Source organism: Ornithorhynchus anatinus, chromosome 11, assembly GCF_004115215.2.
Source record: "Ornithorhynchus anatinus isolate Pmale09 chromosome 11, mOrnAna1.pri.v4, whole genome shotgun sequence".
NCBI classification, from domain to species: Eukaryota; Metazoa; Chordata; class Mammalia; order Monotremata; family Ornithorhynchidae; genus Ornithorhynchus; species Ornithorhynchus anatinus.
The window spans coordinates 15,298,733-15,316,948 of NC_041738.1; the positions used below are offsets into that span (position 1 = coordinate 15,298,733).

The 18,216-nt window shown below is 62.7% G+C and overlaps 1 protein-coding gene across 1 annotated transcript in view; it reads right to left on the bottom strand.

Annotated features, from left to right (window-relative positions):
- Positions 1-1,032: 1,032 nt before the first annotated feature.
- Positions 1,033-18,216, bottom strand: part of STAT5B (signal transducer and activator of transcription 5B) — a 34,148-nt gene continuing 16,964 nt past the window's right edge. Inside the window, 27 exon segments of the mRNA XM_029074832.2 lie at positions 1,033-1,253; positions 1,483-1,590; positions 1,874-1,925; positions 2,814-2,984; positions 3,418-3,551; positions 3,656-3,750; positions 4,368-4,421; positions 4,424-4,489; positions 4,491-4,577; positions 5,326-5,376; positions 5,378-5,420; positions 6,027-6,061; positions 6,063-6,160; positions 6,261-6,311; positions 6,314-6,348; positions 6,589-6,768; positions 6,915-7,070; positions 7,151-7,302; positions 7,601-7,731; positions 8,705-8,832; positions 8,834-8,877; positions 9,140-9,229; positions 9,582-9,617; positions 9,619-9,736; positions 11,353-11,374; positions 11,377-11,451; positions 11,454-11,507. Of these exon segments, the coding sequence (XP_028930665.1) occupies positions 1,127-1,253; positions 1,483-1,590; positions 1,874-1,925; positions 2,814-2,984; positions 3,418-3,551; positions 3,656-3,750; positions 4,368-4,421; positions 4,424-4,489; positions 4,491-4,577; positions 5,326-5,376; positions 5,378-5,420; positions 6,027-6,061; positions 6,063-6,160; positions 6,261-6,311; positions 6,314-6,348; positions 6,589-6,768; positions 6,915-7,070; positions 7,151-7,302; positions 7,601-7,731; positions 8,705-8,832; positions 8,834-8,877; positions 9,140-9,229; positions 9,582-9,617; positions 9,619-9,736; positions 11,353-11,374; positions 11,377-11,451; positions 11,454-11,478 (2,364 nt within the window). The 5' untranslated portion in view covers positions 11,479-11,507 and the 3' untranslated portion in view covers positions 1,033-1,126.

The window sequence follows — 18,216 nt, forward strand, 5'->3', positions numbered from 1 at the left end:
CCCTTTCAAGGGCCGGGTCACCGTCGGGCCCAAAACCGGCAGCCCCGAGCCGGGGGGAGAAACGACTTGGAGAAATTGCTGAGAATCAGAGTTGGGCCACAGAGGAATCTGGTAACCTTTTTTGGTTTTGGCAGTTCTCCGGCCCACGGCAGCAGTGCCCAGGCCCGCGTGGAGGGTCCCGAAGACCCTCGTCTCACACTCAAGCCCACCTCCAGATGATCTTCACGCCACCACGTTGTCAAGACAGGGGATGAACACCAGAGGGGAAGGCACAGCGGGGATGCCCGGCGGGGGGCGGGCGGCGTACACATTATAAAGAAGCAAAAGACACCCGAACTCCACAAGCCACGGACGGACGGACGGACGCCCGGAACGCAGTGCTCCCGCAGAGTACAGCCAAGGGACGGCAGAGGCGGTGGAGGGGAGGCCAGGATCCCCGCGCCCCAAACGCCGCCCTCCTGGCACCCTGAGGGGGAGTCAGTGGACTCAAGCCAGATGGCGGAGGGATCCTGGACCCGCCCAGGGGCTGCCCAGATGGCTGGAGTCGAGGGAAACGCTCCCCACAAGTATACACACACAGACACACAAGAACTGACAGCACATGGGAGAGGAAAGCAAGCCCGTGACTAACTGCTATTTGACACAACAGCTACTACACAACAACAGAAACCACGTCTTGCCCGCTGGGGGCCGGTGAAACCACAGCCGGGGTCCTCTCTGGCTAGCCCGTCCGGGCACCAAGGTGTTGGGGGGGGCGGGGTGCAGTCATACGACTGTTCCACTTTTCTCTAGGCTGAGTTCTGAGGAAAACTTGAACAACTTATTTGAGCAAAACCTGTCCCTTGACCCGGCTATCCCGCCCTCCCGCATCCCCGCCCCGCCCCGGAAAGACTGGCCCCCGTTACGGGGGCCCCCGCCCCAGCCCGGGGCCGACCGTGCAGCCCCCCCCCCAGCCAGGAAGGGAGGAAAAGATCCCGTCTGCGCCCACCAAACGCAGGCGGAACCAGCGACGCGACAGTCACGACTAGTATCAACACTTCACATCATCAACATTGTTTCCACAGAGCGGAGGCCGATGGCCGGAGGCAACTGGCGGGTGGGTGGGCGGGTGGGCGGCGAGGGTGGGTCAGGACTGGGCGTGAGGGATCCACTGACTGTCCATTGGCCGGCGTAAGAGCTCCTCCACGTGTCTCGCCACGTCCATCGTGTCATCCAGGTCAAAGTCGCCGTCGGGGTCCAGGACGGAATCAGGGCTGGAGGAGAGAGCACGGTGAAAGGAAGGGCAGACGGGGGCTGGGGGCTGCCGGGCCCAGCGCTGAGGTACAGGACACCCTCGTAGACTCGAGGCCGTCTCCTCCCTGGCCCCTACCCGTACGTCTCTCCATCCGTCCTCCCCGGGGAGGGTTCCAGCAGCCCGGTCAGGCCCGTGGTCACACCCTCCCCCTGCCTGTGGCAACTCCCAGGCCCCAGGGCAGCACCTACTTTGTGGGGTACATGTTGTAATGGGACTGGGAGCACACGTTGGGGGACTGGGCCTGGTCCATGTATGTGGCACCGCCCCCGGCCGAGTCCGAGGACGCGTTGGCAAACCTGGAACGGGGGACGGACAAGGTGACCCCTTGAGGCCCCTCTCCAGAGACCTCCCCCGGTGAGTCTACGACTTGTCAGATCTGCAGACCAAGATCTGCAGATCTCCCCCTCCTCGCTGTCCCCCACCCCGCCCTGTGATCCTCACCAGGCCCCCCATCCACCCCTTCCCCCTTGTTACTGGGTTGGCAGCCAAAGCCAGGCGGTTGGGCTCTTCTGGCCCCACACGGGCTCTGGGACTTGTTCCCTTGGGACTGAGGGTGGCACTGGTGGGGTGGGTACTTACTCTGGCACCACCTGCTTGATCTGTGGCTTCACGTACCCGTCGACGGTCTTGGCTGCAGGGGGGAGGAAGGGAGGAAAAGGGGGAGGTAGGGGAAGAGAGGGCTGCAGTCTTCCACTCTCGTGCAGCCAAGGGCCAGGGGCGGGGATGGGGGATGGCCCGAACTCCAAGCCTGGGACCTCGACTCCTGGCCACCCCAGCATTCTCCCAAAGTGCCACCGGCCTGACAGAGAAATTTGCTTCTTCCACTCCAGGCTGAATTCTGCTCCCGGGTTCCCCTCCCTCTGGGACCATATCTTCTCCCTCCGCCTTCTGCCCCAATGCCCACTGGTGACCCTGTCTCCTTCCTCCCTTCAGAGCTCTCGGGAAGAGGACAGGAGAAGGGGGGTGTCGAGCCCCTGTCTGCCATCCCTGACACCCAGAGAAGGGGGCCCGCAGGTGGCAGAGGAGGTCCTAAATGCGCGTACGGATTTCCCTCCTCCTCGAATAGGGGAGTGATGGGAGTGGGGAGGGAATATGCAGGGTGAAGGGGGCCTTGCTCATAATCACTACTAATAATAATACTTTGGGCATTTGTTAAGCGCTTACTATGTGCCAGGCACTGTACTAAGTGCTGGGGGAGATCAAAGCACATCAGCTTAGGCAGAGTCCCTGTCCCACATGGGGCTTCAGGTCTTAATAGTGGACAGACCCCTGTCCTGGGGCCTAATGGGGCACAGGACTGTACTGGACCTGGGGAACATATGCTGGGGATAGGAGACACAGTCCTGACCTTAAGAAGCTGACACCCCTTTCCCAGGATCTGGTGGGAACAGGAAGGCCGGATGCCCCCAATCCCTGGCACAACATTCTCCTGCCCTGGAGAAGTCACACCCACCTCTGCCCTTCAAACCGGAACTCCTCGCCTGCCAGCCCACCCCGGTCCACCCACCCAGAGGCTCACCAGCAGTGGACTCGCACAGCACAGGCGTGTAGTACTTGGAAAAGACCTCATCCTTGGGCCGGTCGGGGAAAACGTAGATCAGGTAGCTCAGGTCTCCCAGCCGGTCCGCCAACGAGCGGATGGAGAAGTCCCGTGTGGTGAAGGGCATCAGGTTCCAGAACATCCTCTCCTCTGGGATGGCAAGACGCAAAGCCGTCCTGGGCCCTGCTTGGGGGAGGGGGCTGAGCCCCTCGGACCCCAGACGGTTCCCAGGAACTACCGCAGCCTCTGTCAGGCTCCGGATCTTCTCCTGCCCCCGCCCCCACCCCTCAAAGACCCAGCCATCTCTACAGACCCACCCCAGAACCAGCCCCGGATGCTGCTTTGATGTTCCACGGCTGCCCCGGAGAGGATGCTCATCCAGGAGAGGCAAGTCTGGCCTGGGTCTCCCCCTGGGCTGGTGGGCCATGGCTCTCGGGCCTCTGAGTGGCTTTTAGAGGGCTGTGTGGACCAGGTTGGCTTGGGGACTCTGGAGGAGTCCCTGGGGCTGAGGTGGGAGGTCCTGGGGACCCAGGACGGCTGACGCTCCCGGTGAGCTCCCCACCCCAGTCTGCTTAGGCGGCACTCACGGAGTCGAACTTCCAGGCGATTGTGATGCCGCCGATCTCAGAGTCGCTAAAGCGCAGCAGAAAGGTGCCGTCAGGCTTGTTGATGAGCAGGTCGTGGGCCTGCTGCTTGTTCACGAAGCCCAGGATGGCGCTGGACGCAGGCGGGGGGGAGAGAGAACAGAGGGAGGTTGGCTGCCCAGGAGGGAAGCGAGTGTTGGCTGGACTCACGTGGAGGGCGGGGGGACCAGCTCTCACCCGTCGTTCCAGTGCGGCTTGAGGTGCTTCTTGAGCACGTCCATGACGCCGTCGAACCATTGCCAGAACGTGTAGTTCCGCCCTGGCAGATTCTCCTGGGGCACAGGCACATGAAGATTATGGTTACCCCGGGTATCACGTCTCGCCTGACCTGGGGTCTCCCGCCGCCCCGTGACCCCGTTCCCCGGCCCCGGGCCGGCCTTGTGCGAGACTGTGGGTGCACCACAGCTGTCCCAACTCCCTCTTAGTCTATCGACAGACCTCAGCCAACCCACAGTGGAGGCCAACTGGGGACCCTGCCTCCTCCAGGAAGATTCCCCCGGCCCCTGTGGCTCTCCCCGGACCTCTTCTTGTGCTTAATGGAGACCCACTTCCCGAGGTTATCACGACTCCGCAAGGGCCCGGGGATGGCTGAGCCCAGTGACTACTCTGCCTGCCCCAGGCTGCTTCATCCCCATGACCCCTGCCGACCGCTGAGGCTCAGACCACTTAGGCACTGCTGAGTCCATGGGAGTGGCGGGGCTTTTGACTGACGGCACCTCTGACTTCCCCTTGCTGGTTTGGAAATAGATAAGCAAGTGGCTAGACTGGGACGGCAAAGTCCGCCGGGGCCGGCACGGGGCTGAGCAGTGCCGGACAGGACCCCAAAGGCCAGCGGGAGGAAGTTCCGAGAGCCCCGCAGGCTGGGAGACCGGGCCAGGAGCACCCTCACCCGGTTGAACTGGGACCAGGAGACGGCCATGCCGCTGTAGTCCTCGATGTGGCCGCGCTGCTGCTGTTGAAGAGCTTCTGGGCCAGGAAGAGCAGGTTGTCCTTGGTCAGCCCCCGGCTGCTCCTGCACCTCGGCCTTGAACTTCATGTTCAGAGCCTCGCAGAGCTGCGGCCACAGCACTTTGTCCGGCACGGCGAACGGCACCCGGCCCTGGTGGCGGAAGGAGAGGCAAGGACAAGAGAAGGCGGGGATCAGAGCTCAGGAAAGGCAGTTGCTGCCACCTCAGGGATGATCTGCCTGTGGGCACAGCGTAGCCCTGATGGAGTGGGGGCAGGGCAGCCTAGGCCCCTCTGGTTGTCTGGAGAGAGGGAAGCCCACCCAACTACCCTGCCCAAAAAGCCACCTATCCCCAGGATCTCCCTCTCTTCCTCCCTCCAGCCTAGTCAGAGAAATGAGGTAACCATCTTCATTATAAAAAATGAACAAGCAAATCCAGGAGACAGTCAGGGACAGACCTGGGCATTTCTCTCTGAAACCTCCCCACCAGGGTGAGGTGGAGGAGGAGGTTCGTGCAGGTTGGTAAATGGGTGTAATGAAGGTGTTTGGACCTGGGGGGAAGGGTCCCAGTTTTGCCCTTGGCCTGCTCTGTGGCTTCGGGCCTGTCGCTTAATCTCTCTGGACCTCAATTTCCTCATCCGTAAACTGGAGATAAGAAGCCTCCTCTCCTTCATTGCCTCTTAGATGGTTAATCCTGTGTGGGAACAGGAACGGTGCCCAATCTGATTATCTTGCACCTGTCCCAGAATTTCACATGGGGCTGGGCTCAGAGTAAGCCCTGAAAGAATAACACCATTCTCTAAATCGGGGCCGTCGGAGAAGGCGGTAAGGTAGTGGGCCCCGGGTGCAAGGACCTCAGGGCTGACATGGGCAGGGGTGCGCAGGGGGCGGGGGCACTCACAGGCTCGGCGAAGGCGTTGTCCCAAAGGACGGTGGCCGTGGCGTTGTTGTCCCTGGCTGCCGTGGACGATCACAACCACCGGCAGGGAACAGGGTCTGGGGAGTGGGGAGTGGGGCGGTCAGTGGGCAGGGCCCCCCCAACTGTCCTTCCCTCACTCCCTCCTGTCGTCCACTCCTCCCCCGACTCAAAACCATCCTGCCCACCCGGCAACTCGCCAAGAGTAGAAGAACAACCTAACTGCCCTGGGAGAGAGAGGTCCTCCTGGCTGAACAGCTGGGCTGGGTACTGACCAGCCAGAAGGCCCAACGGCTGTGAATGAACATGCCGGCCTTCAGGGGCTACCTGAGATTGAGCCTCCAGCCCTCCAGCCCTAGAATCGCCACATGGGGCCTTAAGGTTTCGGCTCCTCCCTAGGTTCCAGCATTGGTCGGGGGGCTGTTGGTGCAGTGGTTTAATCGGGATCTTGGCCAACCCACATGTGCTGGGCCTAGCGGACCCGTTGAGCAGGAAGGCCTGCTCAACAGGGAGAGGCTCATGTCTCGCTTCACCCCTTGTGCCTCTTGTGGCCCACTGGGGTGGACGGGAGACTCAGATGTGGGGAAAATCAGCCATAAATGCGGCAAGAAGAAAGGGTCCAGGGGCACAGGATGGAAACAAGGAATGATGGTATGGGCCCGGGGGGGAAGGGTCCCAAGACTAGCCTCACCTTGACCTGGAACACGAGCTCGTTGCCCCCCTACACTGAACTGGGACTCGAACAGAATGGGTGACTTCTCCTCTGATCACGGGACGTCCGCCCCACGCCGGTCGGAACGCTTGATCCCTCTTTGAGCGACTGTGGGAGGAGGAGGAGACGCAGATGGCAGAGTGGTCCGGGAGGGCAGAGGGGGCGAGCACGCGGCCCGCCGGGGGGGTAGCCGGGGTCGGGCCCTCACCCATGTTCCGGAAGTGGGCACTGAGCGTGCCTGTGGCCTGGTGGTATTCATGACGCAGCAGTTGTTCAGGATCTCCCCGCTGTAGTCGCTGTCGCAGACACAGATCGGGGTAAGATGCCCACCGGAACCACCCCGGGGGACCCTGGTCTCTGACCCTTGGGGGACAGGTGCTCTCTCCCCTCCCTCCCGCAACGCAGCGGTGACCTGTCGGGGAAGAGGGTGGGATTGGGAAGGGCCGGATCCTGGAAGGAGAATTCGCCTCTCGGGCTTGGGCTGCAGCCCCCCGGAGAAACAGACGGTGGCAGGAAGGGCCAGGGGGAGGACTTACTTGCGCGTGCTCTCATTTTTGAGCAGAGCCTTGGCCTGCTGCTCGCTGATGATGGTGGCCTTGACCTGCGGAGGGTTCATGTGCACGTTCAGCTTCCCGCCCACCAGGAGCCGCACGGTGGCGGCAAACTTGGTCTGCGTCTTCAGGACCTGCGGGGGCTGCTTCTCGATGATGAAGGTGCTGCGGGGAAGAGCGGCAAGAACGGAGAGGCGTGGTGAGCCCCGAGGAGCCCATGGGGGCTGGCTGAGAAGCCCCCCTGCCCCCCATCTTGTGGTCGTCCCCGCTGGGCGGGGCAGGGCAACCAGAGGACCGGGCCAGGGGCCTACCTGGTGACCAGGGCAGAGATGACGTCGGTGATGGTGGCGTTTAGCTCGCCCAGCATCTCCTCCACGGGGCCCGGGATGGGCAGCTGCTGGCACAGGTGCTCCGCCCGCCGGATCTGCTGCCGGTTCTGCCAGATGATCTCCGCCAGCTTCTCACACCTGAGCCGGGGGGCCCATCGTCAGCCGGCTCTGCCTGGGCCACAGGCACCCCCCGGCCTCGGCCCCGCGACCCCCCATACCAGGACTGCAGCACGTCCAGGCCGCCCTCCGGCGGCCCCCCGTTGCCGGCCAGCTGCTGGCGCCGCTTCCACTGGATCAGCTCGTCGTCCAGAATGATGGTCTGCTGCTTGCGCAGCAACTGCAGAGTCTTCTGGTGTTTCTCTGCCAGCTCCTGCAGGGGTGGGGACGGCCAGACCTCGTCTGGGGGAGCCCTAGCCTCATGGCGGGGTGTTCCCGAGCTGGGGGCGAGGGAAGTGAGCGGGGATGGGCCAGCACTGGGGGGTCCCAGGCCCTGCCCCAACACCCGCGTGGCAGACTTCCCGGCCACCGGCCGGCATACCCTACGGGGCCCAGGTCGGGACGCACTCTCCCCCGGGCTGCCCCATAACCCCGCCACAGACCAGGGGATCGGGGGCCGAGAGGTTGTTGGGGGGACGGCCCGGGAGGAAAGACGGGGCCTCCGCCCTCACCACACGGTACTGCTGCAGGGTCTGCGCTTCCCGCTGCAGCCAGGCTTCCAGCGATGCCTGCTTCTGCTGCAGCGCCGTCTCCCGGCTCAGGCGTTCCTGTGGGTTCAGCTGCGACAACTGGGAAAACTGGGCTGGGGACAGGGGAGGGTTAGGAGAGGAGAGTAATCATGGTATTGCTAAGTGCTTACTATGGGTTCAAGCACTGTTCTAAGCGCCGGGGTAGATATGAATTAATCAGGTCGGGACAGTCCCTGTCCCACATAGGGCTCACAGTCCAAGCAGGAGTATGACCAGGTATGGCTCCCTCATTTTACAGCTGAGGGAAATGAGGCACAGAGAAGTGAAGTGACTTGCCCAGAGTCACCCAGCAGACGAGTGGGGAAGCTGGGATTAGGACCTAGATGTTCTGACTCCCAGGTCCATGCTTTCTCCAGTAGGCCACACTGCTTCTCTAAGAGATTTGCTCCACGACCACCGCAGGCCAACCCAGGCTGCCAGGCACCATCCAGAGTGGGCAGAGGGGCAGCAGAGTCACCCTTAGCAGGATATTGGTCCCCGGGCATGGCCTCACCACCTGGGATTCGGGCCTTTAGGTGCCCCGGGGTCTCCGTCCGGATCAGTGACCTGCTTGTCCTCCTGGACACCCATCCTCATGGTTCAGCTGGAGCATCCGATGGCCATGGTGACCTGGCACGTACCACCCAATGCCTCTAATCTTTCCTCTCCATCCCTGACTCTCCCCCCAGTGACCCAGCACAGACCAGCCAACATCCCTAACTCTCCCCTCTCTGTCCTAGATTCCCTAACAATGACCCACCAAAGATAGCTCGACACCCCTGCCTCTCCCCTCTAGGTTTTTGACTCTCCCCTAGTGACACAGCACATACCACTTAAGGCTCCAGTTCACCCTTCTCCATCCCTGCCTCTCTCTAGTGACCCAGCACAGGACATCCACCATCCCTGACTCTCAGTGACACAGTAAGCATCATCCAACATTCCTAATTCTCCCCTCTCTGTTCCTGACTCTCCCCCAGGGTCCCAGCAAACACCATATAATGTCCCATATAATGTGGAGACCCCCAACCTGCTGGCGGGCAGCCTCACCCTGAAGCCGCAGACTCTCTTGGTACTGGATGATGAAGTACTCCTGGGTTTGCTGCAACTTCTTCAGCTCGTTTTCCGTGTCCTGGCTGACCAGGCGCAGCTCCTCAAACGTCTGGTTGATCTGCAGTGCTTCTGGACATGGCGTCTGCCAGGCTCCCAGCTGGAGAGCTGCACTGGAGGGCAGAGGTGGATGAGAGGCATCAGGCCAGTGGGACCAGGTCGACCGGGCCCGGATTCCCCCAAGACCCTGTGAGCCTCCAAGTCCACGCGAGGGGAAGCCTGCCGAGCAGCCAGCCATCCTGGCGTATTATTCCTTCCCACCCGCTGGGCGGACACCCCCGGGGGATCCCATCCGCTTGGGCCTCGGGACCACGGGGCCCCGGGAGGACAATCCGCGAGACCCCGGGGCAGAGGGAGAGCCCCACCCCCACTCACGTTGGTGGCCTCGCGGACCAGCCTCTGCTCGTTGTACAGTATGTGGCGGATGCAGCGGACCAGCTCCATGGGGCAGCGGTCGTATGTGTTCTGCAAAGGTCAAATGCCGGGAGTGACCCAGTGGCACCTACTCCCGCTCCAGGTCGGTGAGCCCTGCAGACGGCGTGACTCGGCCATCGCCGCCCACCCCCATGGCCAGACCACCCCTCCCCACCACCTCCCTCCACCGATCCATCCAGTACGCCCGAGTCCCAGATGGGGGGTGAGACCCCAAACAGGGGGGCTGCCACCAATGTCACCTCTGGGATAGAGGCAGCACGGTCACGGGGGGGGTTTCGTGGACCCCCCCCAGGCTCTGGCCCAGACAGGGGCTGCTGGTCCCCGGAAAGCAGCCAGAGTAGGTCAGGTGATTCCCGGGTGGCGCCACCGGTCCCGCACCCACCTGGAGCTGGGTAGCATAGTGCCCTAGCTTGATCTTTCAGTAAAAACCCATCTTCCCCCACTTGGTGCTCAGCTTTTTCTGCAGCTCTGGATCAGACCCCCAGGAGCTGGCTGGCTTTAATGTTCTCCTGTGGATTATCAAGATCTATTGAGTCCCTGGAGGAAAAAAATTACACACATATGTGTATACACACATGCAAACAAGCACCTCACAGCACTGCTACTGTCCTGGGGAGAGTTCCTGGGGTCAGTTCCTCTGAAACTTAAGTGGACTGAATGTACTACATCTCTCGCCACATTTCCTGGGGCCACCGGGTCTGCCTGTCTACTTCTGATTCCCACATGGAGCCCCGCCTCTCACCCTCCCTAAAAGTTGCTGCACCGCGCTCTACCTGATCCCTGAAACGAGGAGCAGGGAAGGGAGCCCTTGGTGGGGAGTTGGGAGGCCGGCATCACCTACAGCCCAGACCCTCCCCAGAAGCCCAAAGGCCTGTGTCACATCTTTTGCATTTTGGTTCTCAGGGGGCCAGAAGGAAACTTCCTCGTATGCCCAGAATTCCTATGAGGGACCAGCACGATCTAGCCAGCGGGCTCGGGGACACCGGCCTTCTGGGCAGCAAGGAGTGGCTGCTGGGGCTGCCCCTCATTGGGCCAAGACAGGTGAATGTGAAGCTGTGGCCCACAGATGACCTACGAAGCCAGTCTCAAGGTGCCTTATAATCAACAGGACTGAAAGCTAGTCCCCCTCTGGGCTTCCCCGTGGGGACTAGATTTCAATCCTGTCGACTGTAAGCTCCTTGAGAGCAGGGATGGTGTCTGCCAGCTCTACCGTACTGTATTTTCCCAAGGCTGGATGCTGACGCAGAGGAGACCCGGGGGTTCCCTCCTACAACTAGTTCGTGGTTGGCCGGTCTTAAACCAGGGGATTCCCATGGATGCTGCTGGGGAGGGGAGTGACCCACCCATACGATCACTCCTATGGGTCACCTGAGATAGGAGCACCTGGCCATTTCTGTGCAGTGAAGGTGGAACGGGAAACTTCAACCCCCCCATCTCCTTTCGCCGAGCCATAGGCCGCAGGGCGGGCTGCGCGGAGAAAAAGAGGGCGCAGTGGCAGGTGTGCTGCCAGACCCAGCCCTTCCCTCTGCCGAGGGCCGGGTAGGGACATGTCCCTTGGCTCCTTTCCGTCAGTGCCACTCTCTGATACGCTTCACTTCCTGCAAGGCACTGTGTCTGCCCCGCTGGGGCTCTGGCTCTGCCCAGAAGGGGAGGGTGGGGACCCTCGCCCCCAATCTCCTCCAGGAGAATCTCTCGGGCCACTGATGCCCCCAGATGGAAAATGCCCCTGAGCTGTCGTGGCCCCCATGGGGCAAACCGAAAGCTTGTTTTGGGCTGGGGCGAAGGGAGTACAGGCCCTGAGCCTGCTGAAGGAAGCGGCGGAAGCGGGTTGAACCCCGTGGTCCCCGGCCCTGCCCCAGGTGGGCTCGGGAGACGCCAGGGCTAAGGACAGGGAGGCCGACGTACAAGGAACACGCCGAGAAGAACCTGCGCGAGGAGAAATTCGCCATTAGCCCATACACCTCAGGGCTGTTCTTGCCCCAGCCGGCCCCAGGAGAGAGAGGGCTTGCGCGTCTTCTCACACTCCGCAGCCCGGCCAGCCAGGCCCCCAAATCCCCCGATCCAAGGTGAACCCTGGACAACCGCCTCGAGTTGCAACAGAGACAGCTCCTGGGGCAGCTCATGCGCCCAGTGCAGCAGCCCGTGTTCATTACCAGGCCTGGCTCTCGATCCAGGCGCCAGTAGTGCCGCCACCTCGATGGGGAAGTGCTGGCCATAGAGAGCCTGCATCTGGTGGAGGGCGTCGCCCTGGACTGCTGCGCCTGGATCCACACCGCCATGGCTCCCAACCTGGGCACAGAGCGGGCGCCACTGCCCGGCAAGGGGAGGTCACACGGAGAGAAAACGGCCCAGGGGCCACCGCTCCCTTCCACCCGCTGTGTTCCTCCACTTGCTGAGCGTGAGGGATGTGAAGAGGGGCCCAAGATCACTGCCAAGCCCCCAACCTCGCCCCAGCCCAAGCACAGCCCGCGATAGAGGCCAGGCTGGGCACTGGGGAAGGAGCCCGAGGTCTCTCCGGATCGCCCCGGACACCCTCTGGCTGCAGATCGAGTGCCTGGAGGAGTCGGTGTCCCCAGGAGGCGAGCACTGGCTGCTGTGGAGCAAACTGGCGCAGTACCTTTCTCCTGGGACATTCCAGCATCATGGCCCGGGAGCACCCCACCCGCTTGCCAGCCCGCCCGCCCCAGCACACATGTGCACACGGTGTCCTGCCCAGGGCAGGTTGAGCTGCATTCTTTGATGTTCTCCTAACACGCTGCCCTCAGGGGACCAAAAGGTCAGGCCTCCTCCTTTGCTCCTGTGCCGGCCCCCCTCCCCTCACTGCCCCTTCGTTCTTATGACCTAGGCCTCGGGAAGGGAGCCCAGGACCAGGCTGCCCCCTGAGTTGCTCCTGGGACCCTCTTGGGGTTGACTGTCCAGTGACTTATTGAGACGTGACCATCCCCCCACCCTCCGCTCACTGGACTATTTCTGGGTGGACAGCTCCAAAGGCGCCAGGTCTATTTTAGGCCGGGCCCCTGGAGGACGCATTCTATTTGAGGCTGACCGGAGGGAGCTTGGCCTGGTCTGGAGGCCCCCCGGGATGGCGGCCGCCAGTGAGCTGAGCCAGTGAAAGTTTGGATCGGAGAGGAGGCCGGCGGGACGCTCGAGAACTCGGGCCTCGTGTCCTTTACAGCCGGGCCCAGTGGGCAGAAGGGTGCACCCCTGGGCCAGGAGTCCTCCCTGTGGAAGACCAGCTTTTGGGCTCTCCGCCTCAGCCCCTTCCCCGGCAGCTCCCAGGCCTCAGAGCCGTGGAACAGACCACTCATGGCTCATCACCCTCCAGGTCTGGCAGGTTGCTCGTGGCCTGGGAGACATAACTTCACCGGTGGCCTGGTGGCCCCGAGGGTCCCTTCGTGGTCCAAGATGGCAAACAGAGTAACAGGAGGGGGATGGATGAACGACCAGATCTCCTCCCCAACCCCGTGAGGAGAGGGAAGGTTGCCCCGATCCCCGCATCCCCTTCGCACATTCCCTTTGTCGCCGGAACCTACTCGAAGCCGTGATGACGTCAACCCCAGTTTCCTGACCCTGGGCCCGGCAGGTGGCCACGATGCCCCAGTGGAGGCCACAGACCTGTACTTCATCAGTCTCTGTCAAGGGGACCGATAAAGCCAACAGATTCCGTGCTGAGCCACACGTCATTGCACAATTGAAGACCGCTGGGCACGTGGTCTAGATATTGCCCATCTGGGAAACAGGTAGGTCTTATGCCAAGAAAGGCAGCTGGCACAACCATGTCCCGAGTGGGCCCCTCTCAACTCCCAAACACCCCCAGGAATGGAGGGCCTGATCCCAGAAGGAGCTCTGTGGCCTGTTCCCTCAGGGATAAATGTGTCTTGGTGGGGGAGGGAAGTAATGTGAGAACAGCGTGGCTCAGTGGAAAGAGCCTGGGCTTTGGAGTCAGAGGTCATGAGTTCAAATCCCGGCTCTGCCACTTGCCAGCTGTGTGACTGTGGGCAAGTCGCTTCACTTCTCTGTGCCTCAGTTACCTCATCTGTAAAATGGGGATGAAGTCTGTGAGCCCCACGTGGGACAACCTGATTCCCCTGTGTCTACCCCAGCACTTAGAACAGTGCTCTGCACATAGTAAGCGCTTAACAAATACCATCATTATTATTATTATTATTAATGTGTGTGTCCATCCTTCCCTTCTCTTTCCCTCTCCCCGTCCCCCGGCACCCTCCTATTCCCTAGCTCTCCTCTGCCACATCTCTCTGTACCCTCATACACCATCCCTGCTCCACCCCCACATCCCCCAAGACCATCCCTGAATGAAGTGCCAAGACACCCCGCCTGGTCATCCTGCTTGGGCAAACAGTGACTTTCCCTTTCCTAACTGGCTCCATCAGGCCCAGGGACTTTGGGGAGGGGCCACCCAGATGGCTCCTAGACTGGAGGTCGCCAGACCCATCCAGCCTAAGCTTGGTATGTCCATTTCCTCCTCCGATGAATCGAGTCTCTAAGTAGCCGGAAGGGGACCGCAAGAAAATCCCAGCACCAAGTAGGAGCCGGTCCAGGCGGCTCAGTCCCTCAGCCAGGGCCTCTCTGGTCCCTGAGGGAGGATGAGGGAGGACTGGCCACTGAGTCTTGGCTCCCCGAAGCACAGAGTGAGTGACCGCACCGAGTCGGGAGGAAGCCAAGGGACAAGGCCCCTGCTGGGGTGAATTACTCAATCAGTCAGTCCTCCACAAAAACAACGCTGCAGCTCGAGGCCCAGTCACGGGCCCAGACAGACTCCCGGACCGGCACCCCACGGCGGCCGGAAATGCGGGTCGCACCTGGGGAGCAGGTGAGGCCTTGGAGCGAAAGGCTCCCGGTCCAGCCTGGCCACAGGGTAGCACTCATCCTTTCAGCCTGGGCCCCCCATGGGCACACCCTGGGAGAGTGGCCCAAGCCAGCGGCAGAGATTCTCAGACCGCCAGGTGCCGCAGCTGGGCTCCCTCCGGCAGGGTCCGGGGCTCAACGATCACGGGATAGCTAAGCAAAGCGGCCTCGGGGGCAGGCAGACGGGCCTCCGTGGTGCCGAGATTCGATCGCGGACTGGGAGCGCGGTGGGGAGCGAGCCCCCCGGGTGAAGTCACTCGCCCACCCCGCAACCAGGGGCCACAAACACCTGCGTCTATTGGCCAGGAGAGGGCAGCGTTCATTCCTCCGTGGCTCCCCTCAATCTCTCCGGGAAACTGGCAGGGGCGTGAGGGGGTGGAAGGGGTGGCATCCGTTCCTCCTCTCAGAGGTTCAGGGACCAGGGGGCCTGTGGGTCTGCGTGGGTGGGCCATTAGCAGGGGCCTTGGTCCCGTGCTGAACGTAGCAAACTCAAAATTCTGCCCCGGCACAGCGTAGCCCCAGCTCGAGGGCCCGCGTTGGGCCGGGAAGCCGATGGAGCAGTGTCAGAGGGGCCGTCCACCCCATCCCTCAGGGCCACAAACCACCAACCCTCCCTGCCCACCCTTCCCTCTCCACAACCCCACCCCGCCCCCTTCCCAAACACCTACACATATCTACCGCTCTCCTTAGGCCTGAGCAGGAGAAAGCAGTTCATGCTCTCACTTCCTGAGGCGGCGACCTCCCAAGAGCTTCCAGGAGTTGCAGCCCTCGACTTCCCCAGGGGGGTAGGGCCAGCCAGAGTGCTGAGGGAACAGCAGGGGCAGGGAAGTGGACGGGAAGGCGGGGAGGGGCCGGGAAGTTCTGGCCCGTGGGGGAGCGGAGCCCTGACCTCGGGCTGGGGCCAGGAAGGTCTGGGGGACTGTCGACCCACTTGGTGTCACGGCAGGCTAGCGCCGATCCCCGCCGGCAACGCCAGACGCCGAGAGAGAGACGGGAGTTTTGGGGAGATGCCACCCAAAGAGCCCAGGCTTGCCCTGGGCCCCAACGGCCGGCCGCCCCCTGCCCTGGTTTTGCCGGCTGCCAGAGCGCAAGCCAGGGAAGATACCACTATGCCTTTGGGGCTCGGAGAGAGGCAGTGCCAGCTGCCCAAGGGCCTGCTCGGGAAAGGGCAGCCAGCCCTGAAGACGGAGGCGTTCAACTGCCCAGGCGCAAGGCCGGGTGACAAGACCGCAGGGACCCTTCTGGCTCTGGGGTCTGTGACTTCTGGAATCTGGCGGCTGCTGCTGCCCTGTCACCCCCTCCCCCAGGCCCCGGCAGTTCCTGTCCTCCAGTCTGTGCTGCTCTCCCTCCGGCCCGGCCTGAGGGCCAAGCCCTGCCAGCTCTGCACTTCTGGGAATCCTCTCGGTCTCCCCAATCCGAGCACTTCCTTTCTAGCCCGCCCACCAGCCAGCCAGCATCTCTGCCTCCCCTGGGACCCCCACCCCCCTCCGTGGCCCACTGTGTGGAACACTCCCAACACAAGGGGCCGGGGGGGCGAGGGTCTGAGCTGCCCTAGGCTTCGGCTGGCTCAGGGTCGATCCTGAGCTTCCAAACAATAAATCCTCCCAGGCTCTTTGGCTCCAACAAGGGCTGATGGCCCAGGACCAGCTGGACGGGGGGAGGGGGGACACCCCTCTCCTGAGGATGCGTGGTAAACCCAACCACTGGGCACTTCTGAGAACGTGCCCTCCTTCCCAGAGCCCGCGCTGCACATTGCGTGCTCAAGAGCTCATCCCTGCCCTACTCGAACCTTGTTTACATCTGATTTCCTCACCCTCGTCCTCCTCCTTCCCAATGGGAACCCTGGGAGTGAGCACAGGGGACTCATGGCCATTCACCGGCCTTGCTGTCCCGGACCAGACGTCCCCAGTGGACCCTTTCCCAAACGCGGACACGGTCCCGCGTCCTCCCTGGACTTGGAGAACGAGCTTCTCAAGGGCCTGCGTGTCAAGGCCCCCAGCTCCTGCCCCTGCTGGGTGAGGGAGGGAAGCCCCAGGGCTCTGAGCCTTGAGCCTGGACAGTCCCAGCTGGGGGTCTGCAGAGGGGTGGCCCAGGCTGGCTGGTGGGGAGCCAGGGGCTGGCTGGGCATAGGGGGAGGCTGAGAGGGGTCACGGTCTTCGTGTCCAGGTGGCAGCTCAGGTCCCCCGGCCACCCCACCCCAAGTTAGACCACTCCCATCGGCGTCTGGCTCCATCCCTCCCGGCCACCCCCCAACCCCGGGGGTCGTTGCACGGATGCGGCCACAGACTCCCATCTCTTGCCGCCGTGGTGATCCCTGCCCTGTCCCCCCAGGCCCGCTCCGGCCCTCAGCCCTACTCCAGGAAGCAGCCTAGAGCAGCGATTTCCTTCCCAGAGGTCAGCTGCCTCCGACAGACCAAACAGAGAACTCTTTGCTGTGCCAACTTCCCCTCCTGCATCGGCGGTGACGCTGCTGCCGCCGCGGCAAAACCTCCGTTTCCAGTAAAGCTCCAGAGAAAAACAAAGCCAGAAGGCGGCCCCGGGTCTGGGCCAAAAAGCGTCTGTCTCACCCAACCCAAAGGGGGCCACGAGCCGATTGGGCCGATGTTTACAGCCCAGCTGAGAGAGCAGGGGGTGGCAGGAGGGAGCAGGACCACCAGGGTCAGGAGGTGGAAGGAGAGGAAAAGGGCAGGTGAGACTCCCGGGCGCAGGAGGACGGCCACCCAGAAATGATATCGCTCCCCGTCCCCAAAGGTCCCCAGGAGTTCTGGCCAGGTTCGGTTCGAACGCCCAGACAAGCAGAGCCAGAGAATAAGAAGGGAGTGGGGTGAGACGCCCCCCTTCCCCCACCTCACCCTTCCCCCAGCCTCGGTCGGGCTGTGAGGAGCCACAAGAGGAAACAGAAACACATCCTTAAATGGGCTAGTGGGGCTGGCTGCAGGGGTGGACAATCAGGATGAGCCAGGGAAGAGGCACCTGGCAGGGAGAGGGCCATGGGACTGACCAGCCCAATGACTGTGCCAGCTGCCCCCCGAGGCGTCCTTGGTGATGCCCGTGCCGTGCCGGGGGCTGCCTCGCCGGGGCAGGTGTCGGCGAGAGTGTGGGCTGAACGGGGCGGGCTGGGTGGGGCAGCACGAGAGTCCAAGCGAGTTGCTCTGCACACAGTAAGCGCTCAATAAATACTATTCAAATAATGAATGAACCAACTTTCCAACGGCCTGGCCACGAAGGCCCACGGACACAGTCAGCTTTGTGCAGGAGGCAAGTCTCTGACCCTCCCCCACCCATAGGGCAGGGCGGCGGCGGTGGTGGTGGGCAGGACGGGGGACCGCCGCTCGCACGCAGGGAATGGAAAGCTGCAGAGAGGGAACCGCCGGACGATCGGTGAGCACAGAGACTCAGCCTGACGCCTTCTGGACCTGCCATCGACACGATGGGAGCACCCTCCGGGCCGCAAGGGGGTGATGCCGTGCCTTGAGGACAGGGTGCAGCAAGCCCGGGAGGGCCAATGGATGCCATCTGCCCCTCCAGGCCCTACCCGGGGCAGGAACTGGGGGTGGATGGGAGAACGAGTCAACACAGCTGGTTGCTGGCTGAGAAAACCGGATGCTCTTGTCCCGAGGCCCCCCGGCCTTCCTTCTGAAACTTGGGTCAGTGGCCAGGGGTGCCTGGGTCCCAGGTGTGCCGGCCATCCTGGAGGCAGGGTGGGGAGAAGGGCCAGCTCCCGCGGGCAGTGACCACTGGGAGGAGATTACACAATTCAGACCCTGGCCCCTAACCAGAGCCAGACCTACTCAAAGCAGACCTTGGCTAACGCCGGCTGGGTTAAAGTAGGCCCCCCGGGGGTGGGGGACGGGGCTGGGAGGCAGGGGACTGGGGCGGGTAGGCCAGCTTGCTACTCGAGGTGCTAGCTGGACTGTGAGGGGGAGTTGGGGGGGCACCCAGCTGCTTCCGCGCCCCCCTCAAGCCGTGTGGTTGTGCAACGTGCCGGGGAGAGTTTGGGGACAAGGATCGAGGGTCGAGGCCCCAGCCTTGTGAAAGGTCTCGGGCGGTGGGGGCCGGGGCCGACGGTGCCAGATGCCAGCCTTCGCTCACCCGTGGACTGCGGGGGTGGGGGGCCGGCTCTCTGGCTCCTCACACCCAAGCCCACATGA